This window comes from Oncorhynchus nerka, linkage group LG12 (assembly GCF_034236695.1).
Source record: "Oncorhynchus nerka isolate Pitt River linkage group LG12, Oner_Uvic_2.0, whole genome shotgun sequence".
In the NCBI taxonomy this organism is placed as follows: domain Eukaryota; kingdom Metazoa; phylum Chordata; class Actinopteri; order Salmoniformes; family Salmonidae; genus Oncorhynchus; species Oncorhynchus nerka.
The window spans coordinates 32,160,887-32,186,733 of NC_088407.1; the positions used below are offsets into that span (position 1 = coordinate 32,160,887).

The 25,847-nt window shown below is 45.1% G+C and overlaps 1 protein-coding gene across 3 annotated transcripts in view; it reads right to left on the reverse strand.

Annotated features, from left to right (window-relative positions):
- Positions 1 to 25,847, reverse strand: part of LOC115138095 (DENN domain-containing protein 4C-like) — a 78,539-nt gene that overhangs the window by 21,208 nt on the left and 31,484 nt on the right. For all 3 annotated transcript variants that reach the window (XM_029674574.2, XM_029674572.2, XM_065025503.1), the window contains 11 exons: positions 13,377 to 13,629; positions 12,933 to 13,002; positions 11,033 to 11,202; positions 10,281 to 10,522; positions 9,978 to 10,044; positions 9,761 to 9,819; positions 8,576 to 8,720; positions 8,185 to 8,360; positions 7,901 to 8,001; positions 7,286 to 7,504; positions 127 to 272 (listed from right to left, as the gene is read on the reverse strand). In XM_029674574.2, the coding sequence (XP_029530434.1) occupies positions 127 to 272; positions 7,286 to 7,504; positions 7,901 to 8,001; positions 8,185 to 8,360; positions 8,576 to 8,720; positions 9,761 to 9,819; positions 9,978 to 10,044; positions 10,281 to 10,522; positions 11,033 to 11,202; positions 12,933 to 13,002; positions 13,377 to 13,629 (1,648 nt within the window). The remainder of the gene's footprint in view (positions 1 to 126; positions 273 to 7,285; positions 7,505 to 7,900; positions 8,002 to 8,184; positions 8,361 to 8,575; positions 8,721 to 9,760; positions 9,820 to 9,977; positions 10,045 to 10,280; positions 10,523 to 11,032; positions 11,203 to 12,932; positions 13,003 to 13,376; positions 13,630 to 25,847) is intronic.

Below are 25,847 nucleotides of genomic sequence, written 5' to 3' on the forward strand. Positions count from 1 at the left end.
ACATATTCTTGTCTAGCAAGGTTTGGGGGTACATTTTCAATTCAATTCACTTCCTGGCTTGATGGGAGTCCGAATGGAATTGGCTCCAACACGGATCCCTGATGCCTGGTTCTTGTCAATGCTCACCTTCTCAATGCAGTCGTCGAAGAAGGCCAGGCCCGTATCCTTGTCGCTGACGAACGTGCACTCCTCAATAAAGCGGATGAAGATCTGAGTCTTGGTCAGCTGGGAGTAGAACTTCTGGTGGGTGCGCTCCCTGCTCCTCAGAAACCCTGTGAGAGGACAGAGAGCCAGGTCAATGGGCCTATTTTATAGCAAACACTCAGGAAACATTTCTGCACCATTCAAGGTCCCCAAGAACACAGTGGCCGGTATGTTTTCAGTGGCAAGGACTGGGAGACTAGTCAGGATCGAGGGAAAGATGAACGGAGCAAATTACAGAGAGATCTTTGATTGAAACCTGCTCAGGACCTCGGATTGGAGTGAAGGTTCACCTTCCAACAGGACAACGACCCTAAGCACACAGCCAAGACAACGCAGGAGTGTCTCTGTCTCTGAATATCCCTGAGTGGCACAGCCAGAACCTGGACTTGAACCCAATCAAACATCTCTGGAGAGATCTGAAAATAGCGGTGCAGCGACCCTCCCCATCCAACCAGACAGAGCTTGAGTGGACCTGAATAGAAAAGTGTGTGGTAAAATCCCCAAATACAACTGTGCCAAGCTTGTAGCGTCATACCCAAGAAGACTCGAGGCTGCAATCGCTGCCAATGGTTCTTCAACAAAGTACTGAGTAAAGGGTCTGAATACTAATGTAAATGTGATATTTACATTTTTAATACATTTGCACAAATGTCTAAAAACCTGTTTTGCTACAGTCATTGTGGGGTATTGTGTGTGGATTGATGAGGGGAAAAGACAATTCAATTCATTTTAGAATAAGGCTGTAATGTAACAAATGTGGAAAAAGTCAAGGGGTCTGAATACTTTCCGAATGCACCGTATATCACTACATTTTCTTCAGAATGTATTATATAAGTGAGAGTGAAGGTATTCAACCCAGGTGTGTAGCCAATAAAGCTAGCCATTAGAAATGTGCAGCTCTTTCCCCACTGGTTCATCAGCTACTTCCGGGTTGGAGCGAGCAGTCGCATCCGCACTTCGGTCTGCAGGTAGTATAACTTTTCATTACATTTCATTATAGTACCACGGTTTGATTTGTCTAATCTTAGCAATTTCTTCTTAGCTAGCTACATAGCCGTCTTTGTATCAAAGATAATTGCGTAATTATCGTATTTCGTCGTCCTAGCTAACGTCAGCTAGCTAACGTCCACCGTCTACTGAATAGCAGCACTGTAGACACTATTACCCTCAACTGAACGACTTGATTAGTGTAGTGTTAGCTAGCTACATAGTTGTCTTTGCTGTCTTCGTATCCAAGATAATTGTGTAGTTTAGAGTGTGTAGTTTTAGAGTGATTATCTTAATTTACCGAGGTTAGCTAGCCAGCTATTTGTCGTCCTTAACGTAGGAGACACTGCTAGCTAGCCAACGTCTACCGAGTAGAACTCAACAACCCGGTCGCATTCCGCCTCGCTCCACAGGTAGTATCACATTTTCATTTCATTTCATTACAGTACAACGGTTTGATTTGTTGATCGTAGCTAGCTTCATAGCTAGCTACATAGCCGTCTCTGTATCAAAGATAATTGTGTAGTCTAGAGCGATTTTCTAGGTTAGCTAGCCAGCTATTGTCGTTCTTTTAACGCAACGTAACGTAATCAACACTGCTAGCTAGCCAGCTAGCCCCCGAATCAACAACGCAGCCACTGCCAGCTAGCCTACTTCAGCAGTACTGTATCATTTTAATCATTTTAGTCAATAAGATTCTTGCTACGTAAGCTTAACTTTCTGAACATTCGAGACGTGTAGTCCACTTGTCATTCCAATCTCCTTTGCATTAGCGTAGCCTCTTCTGTAGCCTGTCAACTATGTGTCTGTCTATCCAGTTCTCTCCTCTCTGCACAGACCATACAAACGCTCCACACCGCGTGGCCGCGGCCACCCTAATCTGGTGGTCCCAGCGCGCACGACCCACGTGGAGTTCCAGGTCTCCGGTAGCCTCTGGAACTGCCGATCTGCGGCCAACAAGGCAGAGTTCATCTCAGCCTATGCCTCCCTCCAGTCCCTCGACTTCTTGGCACTGACGGAAACATGGATCACCACAGATAACACTGCTACTCCTACTGCTCTCTCTTCGTCCGCCCACGTGTTCTCGCACACCCCGAGAGCTTCTGGTCAGCGGGGTGGTGGCACCGGGATCCTCATCTCTCCCAAGTGGTCATTCTCTCTTTCTCCCCTTACCCATCTGTCTATCGCCTCCTTTGAATTCCATGCTGTCACAGTTACCAGCCCTTTCAAGCTTAACATCCTTATCATTTATCGCCCTCCAGGTTCCTCGGAGAGTTCATCAATGAGCTTGATGCCTTGATAAGCTCCTTTCCTGAGGACGGCTCACCTCTCACAGTTCTGGGCGACTTTAACCTCCCCACGTCTACCTTTGACTCATTCCTCTCTGCCTCCTTCTTTCCACTCCTCTCCTCTTTTGACCTCACCCTCTCACCTTCCCCTCTACTCACAAGGCAGGCAATACGCTCGACCTCATCTTTACTAGATGCTGTTCTTCCACTAACCTCATTGCAACTCCCCTCCAAGTCTCCGACCACTACCTTGTATCCTTTTCCCTCTCGCTCTCATCCAACACTTCCCACACTGCCCCTACTCGGATGGTATCGCGCCGTCCCAACCTTCGCTCTCTCTCCCCCGCTACTCTCTCCTCTTCCATCCGATCATCTCTTCCCTCTGCTCAAACCTTCTCCAACCTATCTCCTGATTCTGCCTCCTCAACCCTCCTCTCCTCCCTTTCTGCATCCTTTGACTCTCTATGTCCCCTATCCTCCAGGCCGGCTCGGTCCTCCCCTCCCGCTCCGTGGCTCGACGACTCATTGCGAGCTCACAGAACAGGGCTCCGGGCAGCCGAGCGGAAATGGAGGAAAACTCGCCTCCCTGCGGACCTGGCATCCTTTCACTCCCTCCTCTCTACATTTTCCTCTTCTGCTAAAGCCACTTTCTACCACTCTAAATTCCAAGCATCTGCCTCTAACCCTAGGAAGCTCTTTGTCACCTTCTCCTCCCTCCTGAATCCTCCTCCCCCTCCTCCCTCTCTGCAGATGACTTCGTCAACCATTTTGAAAAGAAGGTCGACGACATCCGATCCTCGTTTGCTAAGTCAAACGACACCGCTGGTTCTGCTCACACTGCCCTACCCTGTGCTCTGACCTCTTTCTCCCTCTCTCTCCAGATGAAATCTCGCGTCTTGTGACGGCCGGCCGCCCAACAACCTGCCCGCTTGACCCTATCCCCTCCTCTCTTCTCCAGACCATTTCCGGAGACCTTCTCCCTTACCTCACCTCGCTCATCAACTCATCCCTGACCACTGGCTACGTCCCTTCCGTCTTCAAGAGAGCGAGAGTTGCACCCCTTCTGAAAAAACCTACACTCGATCCCTCCGATGTCAACAACTACAGACCAGTATCCCTTCTTCCTTTTCTCTCCAAAACTCTTGAACGTGCCGTCCTTGGCCAGCTCTCCCGCTATCTCTCTCAGAATGACCTTCTTGATCCAAATCAGTCAGGTTTCAAGACTAGTCATTCAACTGAGACTGCTCTTCTCTGTATCACGGAGGCGCTCCGCACTGCTAAAGCTAACTCTCTCTCCTCTGCTCTCATCCTTCTAGACCTATCGGCTGCCTTCGATACTGTGAACCATCAGATCCTCCTCTCCACCCTCTCCGAGTTGGGCATCTCCGGCGCGGCCCACGCTTGATTGCGTCCTACCTGACAGGTCGCTCCTACCAGGTGGCGTGGCGAGAATCCGTCTCCTCACCACGTGCTCTCACCACTGGTGTCCCCAGGGCTCTGTTCTAGGCCCTCTCCTATTCTCGCTATACACCAAGTCACTTGGCTCTGTCATAACCTCACATGGTCTCTCCTATCATTGCTATGCAGACGACACACAATTAATCTTCTCCTTTCCCCTTCTGATGACCAGGTGGCGAATCGCATCTCTGCATGTCTGGCAGACATATCAGTGTGGATGACGGATCACCACCTCAAGCTGAACCTCGGCAAGACGGAGCTGCTCTTCTTCCCGGGGAAGGACTGCCCGTTCCATGATCTCGCCATCACGGTTGACAACTCCACTGTGTCCTCCTCCCAGAGCGCTAAGAACCTTGGCGTGATCCTGGACAACACCCTGTCGTTCTCAACTAACATCAAGGCGGTGGCCCGTTTCTGTAGGTTCATGCTCTACAACATCCGCAGAGTACGACCCTGCCTCACACAGGAAGCGGCGCAGGTCCTAATCCAGGCACTTGTCATCTCCCGTCTGGATTACTGCAACTCGCTGTTGGCTGGGCTCCCTGCCTGTGCCATTAAACCCCTACAACTCATCCAGAACGCCGCAGCCCGTCTGGTGTTCAACCTTCCCAAGTTCTCTCACGTCACCCCGCTCCTCCGCTCTCTCCACTGGCTTCCAGTTGAAGCTCGCATCCGCTACAAGACCATGGTGCTTGCCTACGGAGCTGTGAGGGGAACGGCACCTCAGTACCTCCAGGCTCTGATCAGGCCCTACACCCAAACAAGGGCACTGCGTTCATCCACCTCTGGCCTGCTCGCCTCCCTACCACTGAGGAAGTACAGTTCCCGCTCAGCCCAGTCAAAACTGTTCGCTGCTCTGGCCCCCCAATGGTGGAACAAACTCCCTCACGACGCCAGGACAGCGGAGTCAATCACCACCTTCCGGAGACACCTGAAACCCCACCTCTTTAAGGAATACCTAGGATAGGATAAAGTAATCCTTCTCACCCCCCTTAAAAGATTTAGATGCACTATTGTAAAGTGGCTGTTCCACTGGATGTCATAAGGTGAATGCACCAATTTGTAAGTCGCTCTGGATAAGAGCGTCTGCTAAATGACTTAAATGTAAATGTAAATGTAAATGCAGCTTCCATTGGCCTTCATGGACCTAAATGAGGATGTGATCGATGCCTTTCCAAAAAGCCTACGTCAGTGGAAGTCTTTACAGCTAATGCCATGGATGATTGATTTCCGACACTGAGCAATCACTAAGTAGACCTGTGAAATCGGAGATTTGCCTGCTATGAACACTTGGAGGAGTCAGATAGGCTTTCTGTTTAACACAGACCCTGGAGTTGACATCAACATAACGCATAAAATACATTGCGCAATTTAAATACTTTGAGAAATGTGTGTGATTGCAACAAAGAAAAATTGGACTTTTCTGATGTTTTAGTATACTCAAAATTCAAAAAGGCACTCGCACATCTGAGCCATCTTTTTTGCAGGTGCATGGTAACCGTTGAATAAGATGAGAAAAAAGAAGGGACCCGCACACTGCTCGATAGCATCACTGATCTTTAATAAGCTTTACGTATCGGCCTCACGGCCTTCATCAGAGCTTTTTAAATTAGCACCGCCCACATCCATTCCACCCATCGAAAGGGGTTGGAGTCGAGGGAAAACAAATAAGTGCTACCAAATATAACAATATGCATTTCAGAAATATTTGGATAAAGTGTGTAAATAAGACATATTAAACACGTCTGTAAATCCACAATGAGGACATCGACCTACCAAGCAAGTTTTCATTAATCATTGGGTACGGCGCAAGAAAAACGTCAGAGTAATCTGAAATAGGGGCATAATTCATGTTCAAATTCACAACATAACATACATAGGTATTTCATCATTAAGACCTTTAGGAAATAATGTCTGGAGGGTGAAAATCCCAAAACATTCTCTTTTACTCAGTGTTATTAATATCACCTCCCCTGTCTGATATCTTAACTTTCTCTTTGCCACAAAATCTAAAGGTAGAAATGTCATGTTTTAGGTCATTAAAATGTACTGCGACTGGATAATCCCTGTCGTGTCTCCTGATTGAACTCTTATGTTCACTGATTCTGTTTGAGAGAACAAAAGGTTTTACCTACATAGCACATCCCACATGGACATTTAGTAAATGGAAATAACATGGTTGGTGGAACACGTAATAATGTCATTTATTTGGAACCGTTTTCCTGTATGTGGCAGAAATATTCACACTTTATCATGTTGTTGCAATGTGCGCAACCTCTGCATTTATAGCAGTTGGCATGTACCAATTTATGGTGTAAATTGTGACCCCTACTATATACAATAAGTGGTGGATTCTTAAATTCAGCCTGCAAAGCTGGGTCCGATGATAAAACATGCCATTGTTTCTTGACAGCATCTCCCACTTTGCGCGAGTTCAAAGTATACGTGGTGGAGAACATTACAGAGTGTTATTTATCTCTAGTGGGTCTTTGATGTAGCAGTTCACCTTGTGTTTTCCCCAATGCCAAATTAAGAGCTTCATCCACACATTTTGTGGCAAAGAGAAAGTTAAGATATCAGACAGGGGAGGTGATATTAATAACACTGAGTAAAAGAGAATGTTTGGGGATTTTCACCCTCCAGATATTATTTCCTAAAGGTCTTAATGATGAAATGCCTATGTATGTTATGTTGTGAATGTGCACATGAATTATGCCCCTATTTCAGATTACTCTGACGGTTTTCTTGCGCCGTACCCAATGATTTATGAAAACTTGCTTGGTAGGTCGATGTCCTCATTGTGGATTTACAGATGTGTTTAATTAATATGTTTTATGTACACACTTTATATGAATAGTTATGAAATGCATATTGTTATATTTGGTAGCACTTATTTGTTTTCCCTCGACTTCAACCACTTTCGATGGGTGGAATGGATGTGGGCGGGGCTAGGTCTACATAAGGGTGCTTAATTTAAAAAGCTCTGACGAAGGCCGATATGTAAAGCTTATTAAAGAGCAGTGACGCTATCAAGAGCAGTGTGCGGGTCCCTTCTTTTTCTGATGTGTTAGTATACAAATTTTACATCGACAACCCATTTGTCTATTCTTTTGTCTGTTTTGTGTAGTCTCTTGAGAACTACAAAACAGCGCCTGCATAAGATTTTGTTCTGGGTGCTGCGATTAATGTTCTGGGCAAATAAATGAAGGACTAAGGACTAAAAATGATCCATCCATTCTCCATTGTTATCATGCAGGTCACATAGTGAGTCTGCAGCGCTGGCCTTCTCGGAGGGGGCCTGGGTGATGGGTTTGAGGTAAAAGCGGTAACACACAGCCTGCACTAACCCTGTAGGTCGTATAGTGAGTCTGCGGAGGTGGCCTTCTCGGAGGGGGCCTGGGTGATGGGTTTGAGGTAAGAGCGGTAGCCCTTCAGGATGTTGGCCATGAAGCGCAGCAGGGCCTCTTGGATCTCCATCTCCAGGGAGGTCATCTTCTTGTGCCAGGTGAAGTCCGCCTCGATGGGGGTCATCTCCACCGCCAAGCCCTCCTGGGCTGTCCGACGCACTGAAAACAGCCACCAGACCGGATATTTACCTTTCTCGTTTTATTCAAATGTAACATACCAAAAAAGTTGGTCCTCTGTCGCAACGCCAAGCTAGTGGGTTCGATTCCCGGCAACACCCGTACGTGAAATGTATGCACGCATGACTGGAAATAGGATCTGCTAAAGCAAATATATTATGATTATATTACATGAGCATAGCAGGCTGAATGCACCATTTACTCATTATCAGCTGGACAGCTAGAATTCTTTCATAATTTATATCTAAAGACATATATTCATAAAGAATTCACTTCTATATCATACGTACAATTAGTGTACTTTTATCCTGAATGTACTGGCCATGAAGCAATTGCTATGAGGAACCCGTTGAGGTGACTGTGACTATGTGTACCTACCGATGCCCAGCTGGTGGTGCAGGTTGGCCAGGGAGTTAAACAGGCTCTTGCAGGGTTTCTTTGGGAGGTTTTTCCAGTTACTGTGTCTCTTTTCATCAGACCTACACAGTTGGTGCAGAATAGTATTTTTGGAATATGCTCATTCTCGTGTAAATAACAAAATATTTAACATGCGATATATGTACCGAAAAACTGTTTGGCGGTATCGACAACAGGATAAAGTGTGTAAACAGATCCACATGTCAAAATGGGGGAAATGCTCCTTTAAAGTGTATGGATCTTACAGGTAAATAGTGTTGGTGTCCAGGTCCACACAGACCACGTCCGGCGGGGGGTCATAAAGGTCAAAGTAGCGGGAGTCCACGCCCACGATGAAGGGAAAGGGGGCATTGAGGACCCCCGCCAGGGAGAGCGGGCAGAGGGGGATGTACGGGCACTGCCACTGGAACGGGAAGATCATCTGGAGAGAAGAACACAGATGGAGAAAACTTTTATTTAACATATATTCAACATAACTTTTAACCTAAAATCAGTCCTACATGGGCCACAAGCTGTATATAAAAGCTAACTGGATAAAAACTCCAACCAACTAACTAACTAATCAATACCATTTTATTTGAATAGTCCTTTTTACAACATTCTAAAAGCTGAATGACCATATCCTGTATCACTCACCGCCACTACGGCCTCTGCTACCCCGGTGAGTACAGCGGGTCTCAGGGAGTGAAGCAGGATCTTACTCTCCAGCAGGACAAAGTGCAGCAGCGTGGCACAGTTCTCAGAGCCCAGGTTCATCAGCAACGTACTGTAGTCTGCCCCACTGAGAAGAGGAGAGGAGGAGAGACAGGAGGGGATGAGAGGCAAGTTGGGAACAGAGGAGCACAGAGGGATTGGGGAAACCATTCAAATCAGACTCAGGGATACAATGGGTGGGTCATCAAAGGTTGGATTGGATGAAGGGCAGCCGTCTTTGAAGGGAGGTTTGTAATGGGTACAGGTGCACTGAGAAAGTGTGTGGTTAAATAAGTAAGGAAGGGGGTGAAGGTAAACTGGATTGAGAGAAAATCAGGTTACATTTTCAGGGGAATGTACTTTTCTTTTCAGAGAATAACAAGTTGAAACTTTCCAAAGCCGCAAACACTTGTAAATCTGGTCCAAAGGCACCAGCCAGCAAGTCTTCCAGTCCCCAAAGTCATGATCTCTCTAGCTGACCAACAACAACATATTCCACTCTGAAATTATAAACCTGGAGAGGAAAGAGCCTGATGATAATGATGGAACATCTGGTATTTTCAGAACATTTTGAGGTTTGTTGGCAGAACGTAATGGCAGCATAACAGTTTATTTAATATGTACAGGCTGGGCTTATGCACTTAATAATGAAGGACCGGTCCACAATGTGACAGATAGGCAGTGCTGTTTCTGGCAGTCCCAATGCCTGTTTTCTATTGGCTGTTTCAAAGCGTGACTATTTGACCTCGGAAAACTGACATGAATGAATGCGTTTTGCATTACCAAACTAGAACCTTTGGAGGGTGCTGGATGATTGATTTTTTTCTAACCCCGGTATTTCCTCTGGAAAATATGTGGTTGATGATCTGCAATGATAACAATAACTGGGCCCAGTTTCTCTTTCTGTTCCTGAAGCCTAGACTTTCACAGCTCTAAACTTGTGGAGAGGCCGTACCGTCTGAAACGAAGCTACGAGGATACGGTGACGGTTCTGATTTTTCATTGTGTGTGTTTGTGTTCTAAATGTGTGCAAGTACAAAATCAGATTGAGCCTTTGAGAAAGCCGATAATGTCCAGGAGAACACACACTCGCATTGATCCATTCAGCCAGCTTTAAATCAGTCGTACCTGAGAGGGAGAGGAGTACACACAGGTTGTGCGAGCATCAAGGTGTCGTGTGCAGAGAGCTGAAAGAGAAAACCAAAAAAATGTCACACTGCCATGACAAGTTTTTCTTTTTCTCCACACATCAAACACATTCATTCACATAAAGGTACAGACACAGATGCAAAAACACCAACAAACTTCCCTCTCCAACACCAAAAAAAATACTATGGCATCTCACTTGGACCAAGATTCTGGGCCTCTGAGGTGAAGGGAAGGACACGTTGTGCATAAAGTGCGAGATGTGCCTGTCAAAGAAACAAAAGCAGCAAACACAGCCACATTAGTCTCTACCAACACCCACCTGCCCCTCTCCAAACTATCAAATGAATTTATAAAAACTCAAATACATGTATAAAATACATACATCTTGAGCTGCGCCTGATTTAGTTGTCCTGGTACAATGGAACCAATGAAATAGTCCCAAAAGTGCAAACCACAACCTAAAGCAAGCCTCCAACTTGACAAATGACACAATCCTTACTTTTCGATGGGCAGCGGGTGGGGACCCGAGACGGACAGCTTGTAGAGGAACATGAGGAACTTGCGGAAAGACTCGAAGAAGGGCCAGCGGGAGAGCAGGCAGATGCACTTGTTGGTGTTGACCGTCCGGTTGGGGATCACCTTCTTCTCCACGGTGGTGAGCAGGCCCAGCTGCACCTTCTGCTTCTCACTGAGGAGATCTATGGGGTAGACCTCGTAGAACTGGATGGCTGCGCCGTACATCTGGGACAGAGCAAATTATAACAGATCGATTCCTGCGTTAACATAAGGGACGTTAACAAACGCGTTTCACGCATTTTAATGATATGGTGGAGTAGCGTTTGAGCACACTTTACACTAAATTGCTAAATCCTTTACGTTGAACGCCACCCGCCATCTCAACTGGCATTCACCGTTTACACAACAAAGTCCAATTTCATTACTCTAGCTCAGAGAGATGTGACGTGGTTTGGGACAAAACTTGTGATCAGATTGTAGTTTGCTCAAGCGGCAGCTGACATTGAGGTGCAGTGAAACACACAGCCTGATAAGGAAACAAATTATTCTACCCATTCCCACAGTCACCCAATGTCACATGCAACTCAGGAAGTGAGACTCGAATGTTGACTATTACAGCTGTCAATCAAATCGACAGTATCACAGGGCTGTTCAGTTCCAGCCATCCATAACTATCTATTCACGATTCATTGTAAATCACGTTAACTGATATAATGCCATTGCTGTTACACCTACCTTTTCCCCAGAGGAGTTGGTTAACACAAAGGTGGAGAAGACTGGCAGAGGGTAGCGTGTGTTGGGGGCCCAGCACTCGATCTTAGCCCCCATGGGGAGGCAGAACAGGGGCACAGACTCAGACAGGGGGAAGGACTCATAGTCATCCTCTGGGTAGCGGAAGATGAGGCCTGGAGGAGAGAGAGCAATCAAGCCATCTTTTTTCATATGGCAAGTGACACATAAGACATACACTGAGTGTACAAAACATTGAGGACACCTGCTCTTTCCATGACATAGACTGACCAGGTGAAAGCTATGATCCCTTATTGATGTCACTTGTTCAATCCACTTCAATCAGTGTAGATGAAGGGGAAGAGACGGGTTAAAGAAGGATTGTTAAGCCTTGAGACATGGATTGTCTGTGTGTGCCATTCAGAGGGTGAATGGGCAAGACCAAAAATGTAAGTGCCTTTGAACGGGGTACGGTAGTAGGTGGCAGGCGCCACTGGTGTGTGTCGAGAACTGCAACGCTGCTGGGTTTTCTTTTTTTTACGCTCAACAGTTTCCTGTGTGTACAAAGAATGGTCCAACACCCAAAAGACATCCATACATGTAACATTCATTTCCTTGGGTTACACTGAAAGCACTAGACTACATACACCAAGGACAATTATGTCTACAGATCCCACTACACAATAATAACATCTATGAAGTGAAGACTGGAGAAGGGAAGGAAGGAAGGACAAACATTGGCTCACTTGGCTGTTGGAATAAAATCAAACCCCATTTCCCTTCGTCATATTTTCATTGACATCAGCCAGTGTGCTGAGATACAGAACACATTATTTTCAAAGGATAACACTTTGCTGATCAAGGCCTGTGTCACCCATGGCCTTTTGTGAATTCCAGAGAACGCTGTCAAAATAAAGAGACCGAAAGAGGAGGCGGGGTAGGAAGCAGTCTGGAGAATAAAAAGCGTCATCTCACAGGAAGGCCTAGTGGAGATAAGGCGTATGTGCGCAGTGTCTGAACAGGGGTCCGTCTAAGCCAACACCCAGCTCTGACCTCAGAAAGTAGCAAGTGCGAGACAGGGAACAACTCTGCTGTATTTACAAGAATGTGGATACTGGTACATGGAGGGAAACCAGCTGACTAGGGCCTTACAAAATGTCTGATTCTGGGCTAGCTGTCCTCAGAAACATTACCTTTCCTAGTGTATAGTAAGAACACATGCTATTCTATTTTCCATAAGAACCTGTTTGGAGGTCATTAAAGTGGAAAACCAAAACGCGAAAAAGAGGGCAATTGCAATGGTGCACAATGACAACGCTTTCCACCTTGAAATAAACGGGGACCCGAAATAAGGCTTGGAATGCTGATGAGAAACACTCGGAGCATTAAGAGTTCTGAGTTGCCGTGAGCCAGTCTAATATGCGAGGCTCTGCCCTTTTCTAAACTCCAGATAGATGCACTGATTTGAAACTAGGACTGTGTCCCAAATGGCACCCTAATTCCATATATAGTGCACCACTGTTGGGAATAGAGTGCCATTTGAGACGCAGCCCATATCTTAGGATTCAGAAGAGCGACAAAACCCCCAAATGAGTCATGCCATTTCCCAGCCATCTATTCCAGGAATCATCCGTTTACAGGTATTTGAGTGACAGATAATGGCGCTGGCATACACCAGTGCCTTTAGTCTTATCTACAGCACACGGAAAGCTGCTGTCAATTCAGATCAATCATAAGAGATCAACATACAATTACTTTGAAGTCGACTCAGGCGCGAAGCAAGCGGGAAATATATGGTAAACGGCATTGAACAAAGGCCAGGAAATAATAACTATCCGTCAATGTGAACAAAACAGGCAGACCGATGTGAAAAGATGGTAGACGAGAGACGACAAAGAAGACTCACCGGCTTTGTAATTGATGGAGTTGGACGCGGACACTGATTTCTTGTAGCACAGGAAAACACTGGAGCCCCACTGGAGGATGAACAATAAGACCATGTGAGTTTGGGCTCGAAACAACATTTCAACAGGACGTACTCGGGGTGAGTGCCATGGCCTACATTTCATAATAGGTATATTCCAGCCCCATACATTCCTCCCAAAACCTTACTTTTAAGGTGAAGATCCTTTCAGGGATTGAAATGTTGCAAACCATTAAAAAATATATATGTGTTGGAGAAATTGAGCACGTGGGCTTTAGTTCATTACCAATGGTAAAGTATATGACATCTGGCAGATGATTTTAACCACAGTCATGCGTGCGTACATTTTCGGGATTCAAACTCACAATCCAGGCGTTACAAGTGCCATGCTCTACCAACTGAGCCACAGAGGACCAGAGGACTCACCATGCCACAGTTGAGGTTCTTGTCCACCTTGCAGAAGGTGTGCGGCGGCGTCTCGCCCTTGCTAGTGACGATGACGCAGATGTCGGTGACGGCCAGTGAGTTCTGGGGCTGAACGGGCGGCGCGCGGCGGAAGGTGATGAAGATGCGCTGCGAGGTGGCAGAGCTGTTGTTGACGTTGGCACACCGGCCGTACGGCGTGGCCTGAATGACCTCACAGCCCTGGATGAGACGCTCCTTCCCTTCGTATAACACACTGTGAGAGAGAGACAACCATATGAGTCAATGACTATGTAAATATTCACATAGACCCACACGCGCATTAATACATACAACACCAAACACATTCACAAACGAGATCTAGGCCAGAATCATCGTAGAGCACCCGAGACACACACACACTCAACAATGAGCCAATGACGTACACATATTCACATGAATAATACATTCAAATCAAATTCTATTGGTCGAATACACGTTTAGCAGATGTTACTGCGAGTAAAATGCTTGTGTTCCTAGCTCCAACAATGCAGTAATATCGAACTATACACAATGCACAGAAATCTAAAAGTAAAAGAATGGAATCAAGAAATAGAGAAATATTAGGACGAGCAATGTCAGAGTCCGATGTACAGTTGAAGTCGGAAGTTTACATACACTTAGGTAGCAGTTTTTCAACCACTCCACAAATTTCTTGTTAACAAACTATAGTTTTGGCAAGTCGGTTAGGACACCGTGGGTCCACGCAGCCGGCATACCGCTCAGGAAGGAGACTCGTTCTGTCTCTTAGAGATGAACGTACTTTGGTGCGAAAAGTGCAAATCAATCCCAGAACAGCAAAGGACCTTGTGAAGATGCTGGAGGAAACTGGTACAAAAGTATCTATATCCACAGTAAAAATGAGTCCTATATCGACATAACCCGAAAGGCTGCTCAGCGAGGAAGAAGCCACTGCTCCAAAAACGCCATAAAAAATGCCAGACTACGGTTTGCACATGGGGACAAAGACGTACTTTTTGGAGAAATGTCCTCTGGTCTGATGAAAATAAAATTGATCTGGTTGGCCATAATGACAATCGTTATGTTTTGAGGAAAAAGGGGTAGGCTTGCAAGCCAAAGAACACCATCCCAACCATGAAGCACGAGGGTAACAGGATCATGTTGTGGGGATGCTTTGCTGCAGGAGGGACTGGTGCACTTCACAAAATAGATGGCATCATGAGGCAGGAAAATTATGTGGATATATTGAAGCAACATCTCAAGACATCTATCAGGAAGTTAAAGCTTGGTCGCAAATGGGTCTTCCAAATGGACAATGTCACCCAACTTATTGTGGGAAGCTTGTGGAAGGCTACTCGAAACATTTGACCCAAGTTAAACAATTTAAAGACAATGCTACCAAATTCTAATGGAGTGTATTTAAACTTCTGACCCACTGGGAATGTGATGAAAGGAATAAAAGCTGAAATAAATCATTCTCTATTATTATTCTGACATTTCACATTCTTAAAATAAAGTGGTGATCCTAACTGACCTACGACAGGGAATTTTTACTAGGATTAAATGTCAGGAACTGTGAAAAACTGAGTTTAAATGTATTTGTGTATGTAAACTTCCGACTTCAACTGTATGTCTGTCTGTGTGTCTCTCCTGGCTGACTTGGCACTGTATTTTGGAGCTCCCGAGTGGCACAGCGGTCTAAGGCACTGATTGTCAGTGCTAGATGTATCACTACAGACCCTGGTTCGATCCTGGGCTGTATCACAACCAACCGTGATTGGGAGTCCCATAGGGCGGCACACAATTGGCCCAGCATCTGGCCAGGGTAGGACGGCGTTGTTAATAAGAATATTTTCTTAACTGACTTGCCAATTTAAATCAAAAAGTTTAAACATGTTTATTTTTATTTTTTATTTAAGTTACCAGCCTCAAATTGCAGCCCAAATAAATGCTTCACAAAGTTCAAGTAACAGACATCTCAACATCAACTGTTCAGAGGAGACTGCGTGAATCAGGCCTTTATGGATAAATTGCTGTAAAGAAACCACTACTAAAGGATACCAATAAGAAGAAGGGACTTGCTTGGGCTAAGAAACTCGAGCAATGGACATTAGACTGGTGTAAATTTCAGATTTTTGATTCCAATTGCCGTGTCTTTGTGATACGCAGAGTAGGTGAATGGATGATATCTGCATGTGTGGTTCATACTGTGAAGCATGAAGGAGGTGGTGTGATGGTGTGTAGGTACTTTGTGGGTACACTGTCAGTGATTTCTTTAGAATTCAAGGCACACTTAACCAGCATGACTACCACAACATTCTGTAGCGATACACCATCCCATCTGGTTTGGGCTTAGTGGGACTATCATTTGTTTTTCAACAGGACAATGCCCTAACACACCTCCAGGCTGTGTAAGTGCTATTTGACTAAGGAGAGTGATGGAGTACTGGATCAGATGACCTTGATATGGTTTGGGATGAGTTGGACCGCAGAGTGGAGAAAAAGCAGCCAACAAGTGCTCAGCGTATGTGGGAACTCCTTCAAGACTGTTGGAAAAGCATTCCAGGTGAAGCTGGTTGAGAGAATGCCAAGAGTGTGCAAAGCCACCATCAAGGCAAAGGTGGCTACTTTGAAGAATCTAAAATACATTTTGATTTGTTAAATACTTTTTTTGGTTACTACATGATTCCATATATGTTATGTCCTGGTGTTGATGTCTTCCCTATTACTTTACAATAAAGAAAATAGCAAAAATAAAGAAAAATCCTTGAATGAGCAAACTATTGACTGGTACTGTATATGATATTCGAATATGTGGATAGAATATTATATGCACAGCAATAGTTGAATAGGATGGACTAGAATACAGTATATACATATGAAATGGGTAAAAGAGTATGTAAACATTATTAAAGCGACCAGTGTTCCCCTCAAGCCGATAACACGACGGCCCTCAAGGAACTTCACTGGACTTTATGCAAACTGGAAACCATATATCCCGCGGCTGTATTTATTGTAGCTGGGGATTTTAACAAAGCAAATTTGAGAATAAGGCTACCTAAATTCTATCAGCATATCGACTGTAGTACTCACTCAGGAAAAACACTGGCCCAATGTTACTCTATCTTCTGTGATGCATACATGACCACGACTCCATTTTGCTCTTCCCTTCATATAGGCAGAAACGCAAACAGGAAGTACCCGTGCAAAGGAGTATTCAATGCTGGTCTGACCAATCGGAATCCACGCTTCAAGATTGTTTTGATCAAGCGGACTGGGATATGTTCCCGGGTAGCCTCATAGAATAATAATATGCTGATTCAGTGAGTGAGTTTCTCAGGAAATGTATAGGAGATGTTGTACACACTGTGAATATTTAAACCTACCCTAACCAGATACTGTGGATAGAAGGCTGCATTCGAGCAAAACTGAAAACGCAAACCACAGCATTTAACCATGGAACGGTGACTGGGAATATGGCCGAATACAAACAGCGTAGTTATTCCCATCCGCAAGGCAATCAAACAAGCAAAATGTCAGTATAGAGACTAAGTGGAGTCGCAATTCAACGGCTCAGACACAAAACGTATGTGGCAGGGTCTCCAGGCAATCACAAAAAGAAAACCAGCCACGGCATCCCTAGCCGCGTCCTCAGAGAATGCGCAGACCAGCTGACCAAATGCTTCAAGATGGCTACCATTGTTCCTGTACCCAAGAATGCAAAGGTAACTGAACAAAATGACTATCGCCCCGTAGCACTCACTTCTGTCATCATGAAGGGCTTGACTAGTCAAGGATCATATCACCTCCACCCTACCTGTCACCATAGACCCACTCCAATTTGCTTAACACCCCAATAGGTCCACAGACGACGCAAGCGCCATCACACTGCCCTATCCCATCTGGACAAGATGAATACTTATGTAAGAATGTTATTCATTGACTATAGCTCAGCATTCAACACCATAGTACCCTCCAAGCTCATCACTAAGCTTGAGAAGCTGGGTCTCAACCCCGCCCTGTGCAATTGGGTCCTGGACTTCCTGACGGGCCACCCTCAGGATGTGAAGGTAGGAAAAAAAAGGTCTCCACTTCGCTGATCCTCAAAACTGGGGCCCCACAAAGGTGAGTGCTCAGCCCCCTCCTGTACTACCTGTTCACCCATGACTGGGTGGCCATGCATGGCTCCAACTCAATCATTAAGTTTGCAGATGACACAACAGTTGTAGGCTTGATTACCAACAACAACGATGGTGTCAGGAAAATAACCTCTCCATCAACAAAACAAAGGAGATGATTGTGGACTTCAGGAAACAGCAGAGGGGGCACCCCCCTAGCCACATAGAAGGGACAGCAGTGGAGAAGGTGGAAAGTTAAGTTCCTCTGCGCACACATGACAGACAAACAAATGGTCCATGCACACAGACAGTGTGGTGAAGAAGGTGCAACAGCGCCTCTTCAACCTCAGGAGGCTGAAGAAATTTGGCTTGGCACCTATTACCATCAAACTTTTACAGATGCACAATTGAGAGCATCCTGTTGGGCTGTAACACCGCCTGGAACGACAACTGCACCCCCCGCAACCGCAGGGCTCTCTAGAGTGTGGTGCAGTCTGCACAACACATCACCAGGGGAAAACTACCTGCTCTCCAGGACACCTACAGCATCCGAAAAGCAGCTTCTATCTCAAGGCCATCGGACTGTTAAACAGCCATCACTAGCATAGAGAGGCTGCTGCCTACATAGACTTGAAATCCTTGGCCACTTTAATAAATGGAACACTAGTCACTTTAATAATGTTTACATACCTTGCATTACTCATCTCATATGTATATACTGTATTCTATACTATCTATTGCATCTTAGCCTATGCCGCTGTCATTAGTCATCCATTTATTTAAATATTCTTATTCCATTCCTTTACTTAGATTTGTGTGTTTTAGGTATTTGTTGTGGAATTGTTAGATATTGCAGCAGTCAGAACTAGAAGCACAAGCATTTTGCTACACCCAAAAAAACACCTGCTAACCATGTGTATGTGACCAATAACATTTTATTTGATGTATATGAACATAGAGCAGCAGCCTCTAAGGTGCACGGATGAGTAACCGAGTGGTAGCCGGTGAGTGTCAGTGACTTAATTCAAGGCAAGGTACTGGGTGGAGGCCGGCTAGTGATGGCGAGAGTGATGATATTGAAAAACAGCTTCTGTCTCTCAGTCCCAGCTTTGATGCACCTGCACTGACCTCACCTTCTGGATGATAGCGAGGTCAACAGGCCGTGGCTCTGAAGCTTGATGATCTTCTTGACCTTCCAGTGACACCGGGTGGTGCAGATGTCCTGAAGGGCAGGCAGTGTGCCTCGGTGATGTGTTGGGCAAACCGCACCACCCTCTGGAGCGCCCTGTGGTTGCGGACTGTGCAGTTGTCATACCAGGCGGTGATACAGCCTGACAGAATGCATGTGTCAAAGTTTGTAAGGGTCTTCGGGGCCGAACCAAATTTCATCAGCCTCCTGTTGCGCCTTACTCTCCATACTATCAGTGTGGGTGGACCATTCAGATTGTCAATGATGTGTACGCCGGGGATCTTGAAGCTTTTCACCTTCTCCACCGCGGCCCCGTCGATGTGGATGGGAACCTGCTCCCTCTGCTGTCTCCTGAAGTCCACAAAGAGCTCCTTCGTTTTGTTGACGTTGAGGTTCATTTTCTGGAACCACTCCACCAGGGCCCTCACCTCCTCCCTGTGGGCTGTCTCGTTGTTGCTGGTAATCAGGCCGAACACAGGTCAGAATTATTTTACAAATGGTGAAGCAGACTGGAGGTTGGGGAGCAATGATTTATGCACTTCTGTGGACAGGTATAGTCTTTCATAAACTGGAAAGAATGAAAGTGACGGAAAAAGACGAAATACCATCATATCCCGCAGTGTGTGACAACTAACACAGCTGCTCGGTTTCAACTGCCATCTAAATACGTTAGCCTACGATGTATCGGAGTGCAACAATGGGTGATCAAATCACCATGACTTTGTATCACAATGGAGCGTCTGGGCTCAAGCTGAGATAACCTTGGGTCCAGTTTCATAAATGTACCCACCCGCTAACAAAAGTACTGCCATCCATTGTTGCCTGGCCTTAGGCAAGTAGCATAATAGAGGGATTCCACATACAGTGCATTTAGAGTGACCTAGAGAGCAGGAATGTAATTCATTCGTGGCCAAATCCTATTTGTACCACCAACTATCCCATGGCCTTCGATGACAAGTCTGTCCTGAGGCCATATAGGTCCCACAGGTGAACTGCCCTATGCAGCGTTTTTAATTGGTGTCGATGTTGAATATCCGTTTGCACTGCTTAGCAAACTGCAGAGAAAGAAGTGGAAAAGATGGCCAGATAGTCAGAGAGGGAGGTAGAGAGAATGAGAGAGAGGAAGCGAGGTAGAGAGCAGGGTAGAGTGACAGAAAGAGGAGCGATAGTTGAGACAGGATCCAGTCTTCGCTCATGTGACTTGCCTTTGACTTGCATTCAACAGGCCGGAGTGTCAACAGCATGTGAGGAAGCTGAGATTGCACCACTCTGCTCTCTGTCAAAGTGCTGGCAGCAGAATGACTCCTGCCCACACAATCAGAGCCACACTAAATCAGAATGCTCACTCTCGCGCTCTATGCAGACAGTCTCTCAACTAGTAGGCATATGCTACCACAGTAAACTTATGCAGGTTTAACTGAGCTTTCTCTAGAGTTGAACTCCAATACATACTATAAATTATCCTTCAGAAAACAAATACAAATGGTAAATAAACAGGTATTTTTAAGTTTTCGGTTTATTCAACCTCGCATCACCATAATAGGTATAGGAATCTTGATTTGTTTCCACGGCGCAACATTTTGCAAGTTCAGTGTGGTCATATTTCAAGTCAAGTCAATAGGGGTCATTTCTACGCACCTCCCACTCTGGCCACAATGTCACATGCCTGCTGGAAACAAAAACATGCAGCGAAGGCAAACCTCAAAGGAAGAGAGTGAATATTTTCTGATGGTTGGGGAATATCTGTGGTTTCTTCTCAAGGAATTGTTGAGAAACTTGTTCAGTCTCCTCCATAGCCTCAGAAGTGAACCAAACCGGCTTCTGAAGTGAACCGAGCTCAACATGGCAGGCTAGACATTAGGTAGAATGGTCCCAGATCTGTTTGTGCTCGTCAACTCCACTGAGGTCATTGTCAAGCCAGACATTATTGGCAAGACAATAAGTTACAAGGAGTTGGTACGGTAGCACCAACAGACTGACACTCAGGCCAGAGACTAGGTACTGTGGCCGAACATATTCTAGCAACCTTAGTACAACATTTAGCAACCTCAAAGGGATTTGGACCTCTTGGTGTAAGGGCTAAGGTGTTGAACTGACAGGTCGGGCTACCCCCGATTCGCTGTGAGATCAAGTACACTCTCACAGGTAGAGGGATGTATGATGGGGTGGGTGAATGTGTCATCGCTTCATCCATATATTGAAAACACATAGTTTAATGCAAGGTACAGTTATCTCCACTTGCCCTCCTAGGGCATGTTTAGAAGAAATATAGCTATGACAATTAATCATGGTTTTCTATTTGTGTTGAGGAACTTTGGTAGTTTGTACAGTATTAAAGGGGGGGGGGGGGGGGGGGATTTGTGGCCAGAACTGCCTGTTTCTGAAGTCAAGGCTGGTTTTCCATCCTGGCTTCCCCTTTACCGAGTCAGTTCTTACTCTGGATAGAACTATTCCTGGTCAGCCTCTTCACTGGACGATCTGAGTCAGACATCTTTGGCACATGACTAATTTCAACCTTCCAGACAGTAGAGAGCAAACTGGAGAATGACACATTCTAGCGCAGCGCTATCATGCATTGATACTACACAACAAGAGGAGGTTGACCAAAAGGCGAAGCAATATTTTGTGTATTAAAAGTATTATCAAAATGCAAGTCTTCAGATTTCAGCATTCAATGGTTTTTAAAACTACCTCACTGCATCCACCCACACAGGCCAGCAGCATACCACCCTGCATCCCACTGCTGGCTTGCCTCTGAAGCTAAGCAGGGTTGGTCCTGGATGGTCCCTGGATAAGAGACCAGATGCTGCTGGAAAAGGTGTTGGAGGGCCAGTGGGAGGCACTCCTTTCTCTGGTCTAAAAAATATATATATCCCAATGCCCCAGGGCAGTGATTAGGGACATTGTCATGTGTAGGGTGCAGTCTTTTGGATGGGACGTTAAACGGGTGTCCTGACTCTCTGTGGTCACTAAAGAGGCCCATGGAACTTATCGTAAGAGTAGGGGTGTTAACCCCGGTGTCCTGGCTAAATTCCCAATCTGGCCCTCATACCATCATGGCCACCTAATCATCTCCAGCTTCCAATTGGCTCATTCATCCCCCTCCTCTCCCCTGTAACTATTCCCAAGGTCATTTCTGTAAATGAGAATGTGTTCTCAGTCAACTTACCTGGTAAAATAAGGGTAACATTTTTTTTTTATGATTAAAAACAGGAATCTAGATGTAATCAGAAATGCAATCATTCTACCACTACAACCTATACTCTGGTTGACAGCAATTACTGCAGGAGTTCCAAAGCAACGTTACTAGCAAAGTCAAATCCTTGCTTCCGCCGACCTTATATCCTTCAAGGATTTGACAGAGTCTCTTATGTGCAGCATGCCTTGGGCACAGCCAATAGCCTTGCCCTCCTTGTACCAAGTAATTGCAATCCTGGGAAGGTCACAGGAGCCAAGGAGGGGACACTTTGTGACATGAAAAGGAACACAGACAGGTCCCAGACCCTCATGTTTTGTATCTGGCAGCCGGTGCACCATTCATTCTGAACGGGAGGCGAAAAAATCCAAAGAGGCCGCATAGGAAGGACAAGTGCCAGTGAACTCCTAATTAACACACAGGAACAAGTTGGAACAGTGACAGTCAATGGTGAAACACTGAAAACAGGGGCTGGGGGGCAAGGAAATGGGGTCTTGCAACTGCTACGAAGAGCAGAAGGACGATGAATAATTTACAGGTGACATTTTTTATTATTTTGCCCATTCTCATGTTGAAACTTTCTGACAGAGATGAATAATGGCATGTGGAATAGCCATCCGTATATGGCTGAGATGGATGGGAGAGCGGAACTGAGGCAAAAATTTGTTATGACCTGATCCCCAATTCTACCTCCCCCTTTTCTGACAGGAAGTGGATCCTTCTGAAACATTTACCAAGTCAGCCAGTGAAGGAGGCTTGCAGTTCATAACACGTGTATCCAGACTTGCAAACACCAAATCAGTCCCGGCTCCACGATGGGGCAAAAAGGGACTTAGCCCCCTTAGTTAAAACTTGTGCCCCCTCAGTTTTAGTTTATGTCACTATACACATAATTTGCAAATAAATTCATTAAAAATCCTACAATGTGATTTTCTGGAGAAAAAAAAATCTCATTTTGTCTGTCATAGTTGAAGTGTACCTATGATGAGAATTACAGGCCTCATCTTTTTAAGTGGGAGAACTTGAACAATTGGTGGCTGACTAAATACTTTTTTGCCCCACTGTATAGCAAAAAAGTTCAACTGATTGAGTGACAGAAAAAAATCTATCTCCGCTGTGCTGTGTCAGCATAATGGACAGAGCGTGACAGGGTATATGTAGGGGGACTATGGAAAGCCACCAGAGCGGTTAGGTATGACTCCTTTGTGTTTCCATAAAAAGCAGGGGGGGGGACACTTCTCATCTGTTGTAGGCTAAGTGAATAACGTGACACGCCTCCGCCTATAATATTTGATTTTGATTCATAAAGGCGGGGTCAGGTTTAATGCTTAATGAATTTAATTTAATTAATTTTTAATGAAGCTGCTTCACTCAACTCTGCCAAACACCCCACCACTATAGAGTTTCGTTAGTGTTATCTGCCTTCGCCTATTTAGCTAGCTCGAACCAGCTAATCTGTTCCGCTACGCAACTATAATCAATGTGTGGGACAAAATTGAGGCTGATTAAGAAGTTGGAGCTCTTCTCTGTCTGCATTAACAAGGACAACACAGGTCTTTCCATCATTGTGGGATTTTTTTGTGTGCAAATTAACTCAAGCTTACGGACAATGTCAAACATTATATAGCGAAGCACCCGAGTGAGCTGGGTGTGCAATTACGCGGGTACTTTCCCGAAACGGACGACACAAACAACTGGATTCGTTATCCCTTTCATGCCCTGCCTCCAGTCCACTTACCGATATCTGAACAAGAGAGCCTCGTCGAAATTGCAACAAGCGGTTCTGTAAAAATGTCATTTAAAATCAGAAGCCATTGCCAGATTTCTGGATAGGGTTGCGCTCAGAGTATCCTGCCTTGGCAAATCGTGCTATTAAGACACCAATGCCCTTTGCAACCACCTCTCCCTTTGTGAGAGTGGATTCTCAGCCCTCACTAGCCTGAAAACTAAATACAGGCACAGATTGTGCATGGGAAAAGATTTAAGACCGAGACTCTCTCCAATACAGCCCAACATTGCAGAGTTACGTGCATCCTTTCAAGCACACACTTATCATTAACATGTGGTGAGTTATTCACAATTTATGAATAAATATGGTTTTATCTGTAAGATAGCATAAATAAAGACCAAAACTATTTATTATTATTATTATTATATGTGCCCTGGTCCTACTCTGTCACTTCCCACTGGCCAGGTTGTGACAAAAATTCAACCTCATTTTTGTGTTTAATAAATGTATCGTATAGTGTGTGTGGCAGGTTTACAACGATGGCAAAAAACAACATTTGATAGTGCGCAGACCCAGTTGCTAGAGGGAGTACGCAGCTGGAGGTTGAATGTTTGAAGGGGTACGGGACTATAAAAGGTTTGGGAACCACTGCTCTACGACAACCGAGTTAGGAAGGCCGCCTGTATCTTTGTCGTGACTGGGTGTATAGACACCATCCAAAGTGTAATTAATAACTTTACCATGCTCAAAGGGATATTCAAATCATAGGTGCCTTTCTTTGTGAGGCATTGGAAAACCTTCCTGGTCTTTATGGTTGAATCTGTGTTTGAAATTCCCTGCTCAGGGACATTACAGATAATTATGTGTGAGGTACAAATATGAGGTAGTAATTCAAAAATCATGTTAAGCACTATTATTGCACATAGTTACATATATGAACTCACTCTATGCGACTTTCTATGCAAATTTAAACTTATTTAGCCTTGCCATAACAAAGGAGAATACTTATTCATTTGTAAAAATGACAAAAAACACAATTCCACTTTGACATTATGGGGTATTGTGTGTAGGCCAGTGACAAAAACTTTCATCCATTTTAAATTCAGGCTGTAACATTGCAAAATGTGGGAAAAAAGTCAAGGGGTGTCAATACTTTCTGAAGGCACTATAGATTTTCATGTTTTCATTGATCTGATATGTTGTTTACTAGGCCTACACGGTACCGCTGTTTTGTTCTGTTCACATTCATTCGTTCGCATTCACAGTTGTGTCTGTATTCTAAGCCAAACTGCTATTCAGTATTTGTTTTTATGCATGAATAACATATGCAATGAATAACTAATACTTTAGTTTGCAATATTTTGGTAAGACAGCTAGCTGTGTGTATGGCTGCATTCACATAGGGTCAATCAGGGGCACAACTTTGGTTTTAGATGTGTGGGGGGGGGCCATATATATGATGAGCCCATAGCTCATCGCGCTCTAGCGACTCCTTGTGGCAGGCTGGGCGCCTGCAAGCTGACTCTGACTCGTCAGTTGGACAGTGTTTCCTCCGACACATTGGTGCAGCTGACCTCCAGGTTAAGCGAGCGGTTGTTAAGGATGTTTCGTAGGACGCATGACTCGACCTTCGCCTCTCCCGAGCCCGTTGGGGAGTTTCAGCGATGAGACAAGGACGTAATCTCAAAATTGGGGAGGAAAAAAGTGTGTATAAATTACAAAAAAAAATAAAAAATCTGGAGTAGCTGGGAGATTTTTTAAATGGCTGGTGGACCAAAAAGTTCATTTTAGGATCTGATTGTGCCCCATCATCGATTTCAACTGCCCTTTTAGTCACTTTATCCTGGTGCCGGGTCTGTCTTCAACCAAGGCTATGGCTTCTCTCAATTACTGGTGGATATTTTTGACCCTGTGGGTATTAGCTACATGGACCCAGGGGTGAAATTGGTTGCAATTATATAATTAAACTGGTTGTAATGTGGGTTTTAATGACAATTTAAACACGCTTTGCCTGCTGTGGAGTAGAACTGTATTAGGATAAAGGGTCTGGATTGTATCTCTACATTGGATTGAGTTAGCAGTCAAAGCCTAGACGAAGCCTTGGGGCAATAGTTCAAGCGCTTTAAGCTTCCCGCCTCTATTCTCATCCTTCAATCTCACAAACCTGCAAGGAGCTCAACAACAAAATGAATTCTAAGTCTCCACATCCCAAACCATGTCTATTTCCGATAATTATGCTAAG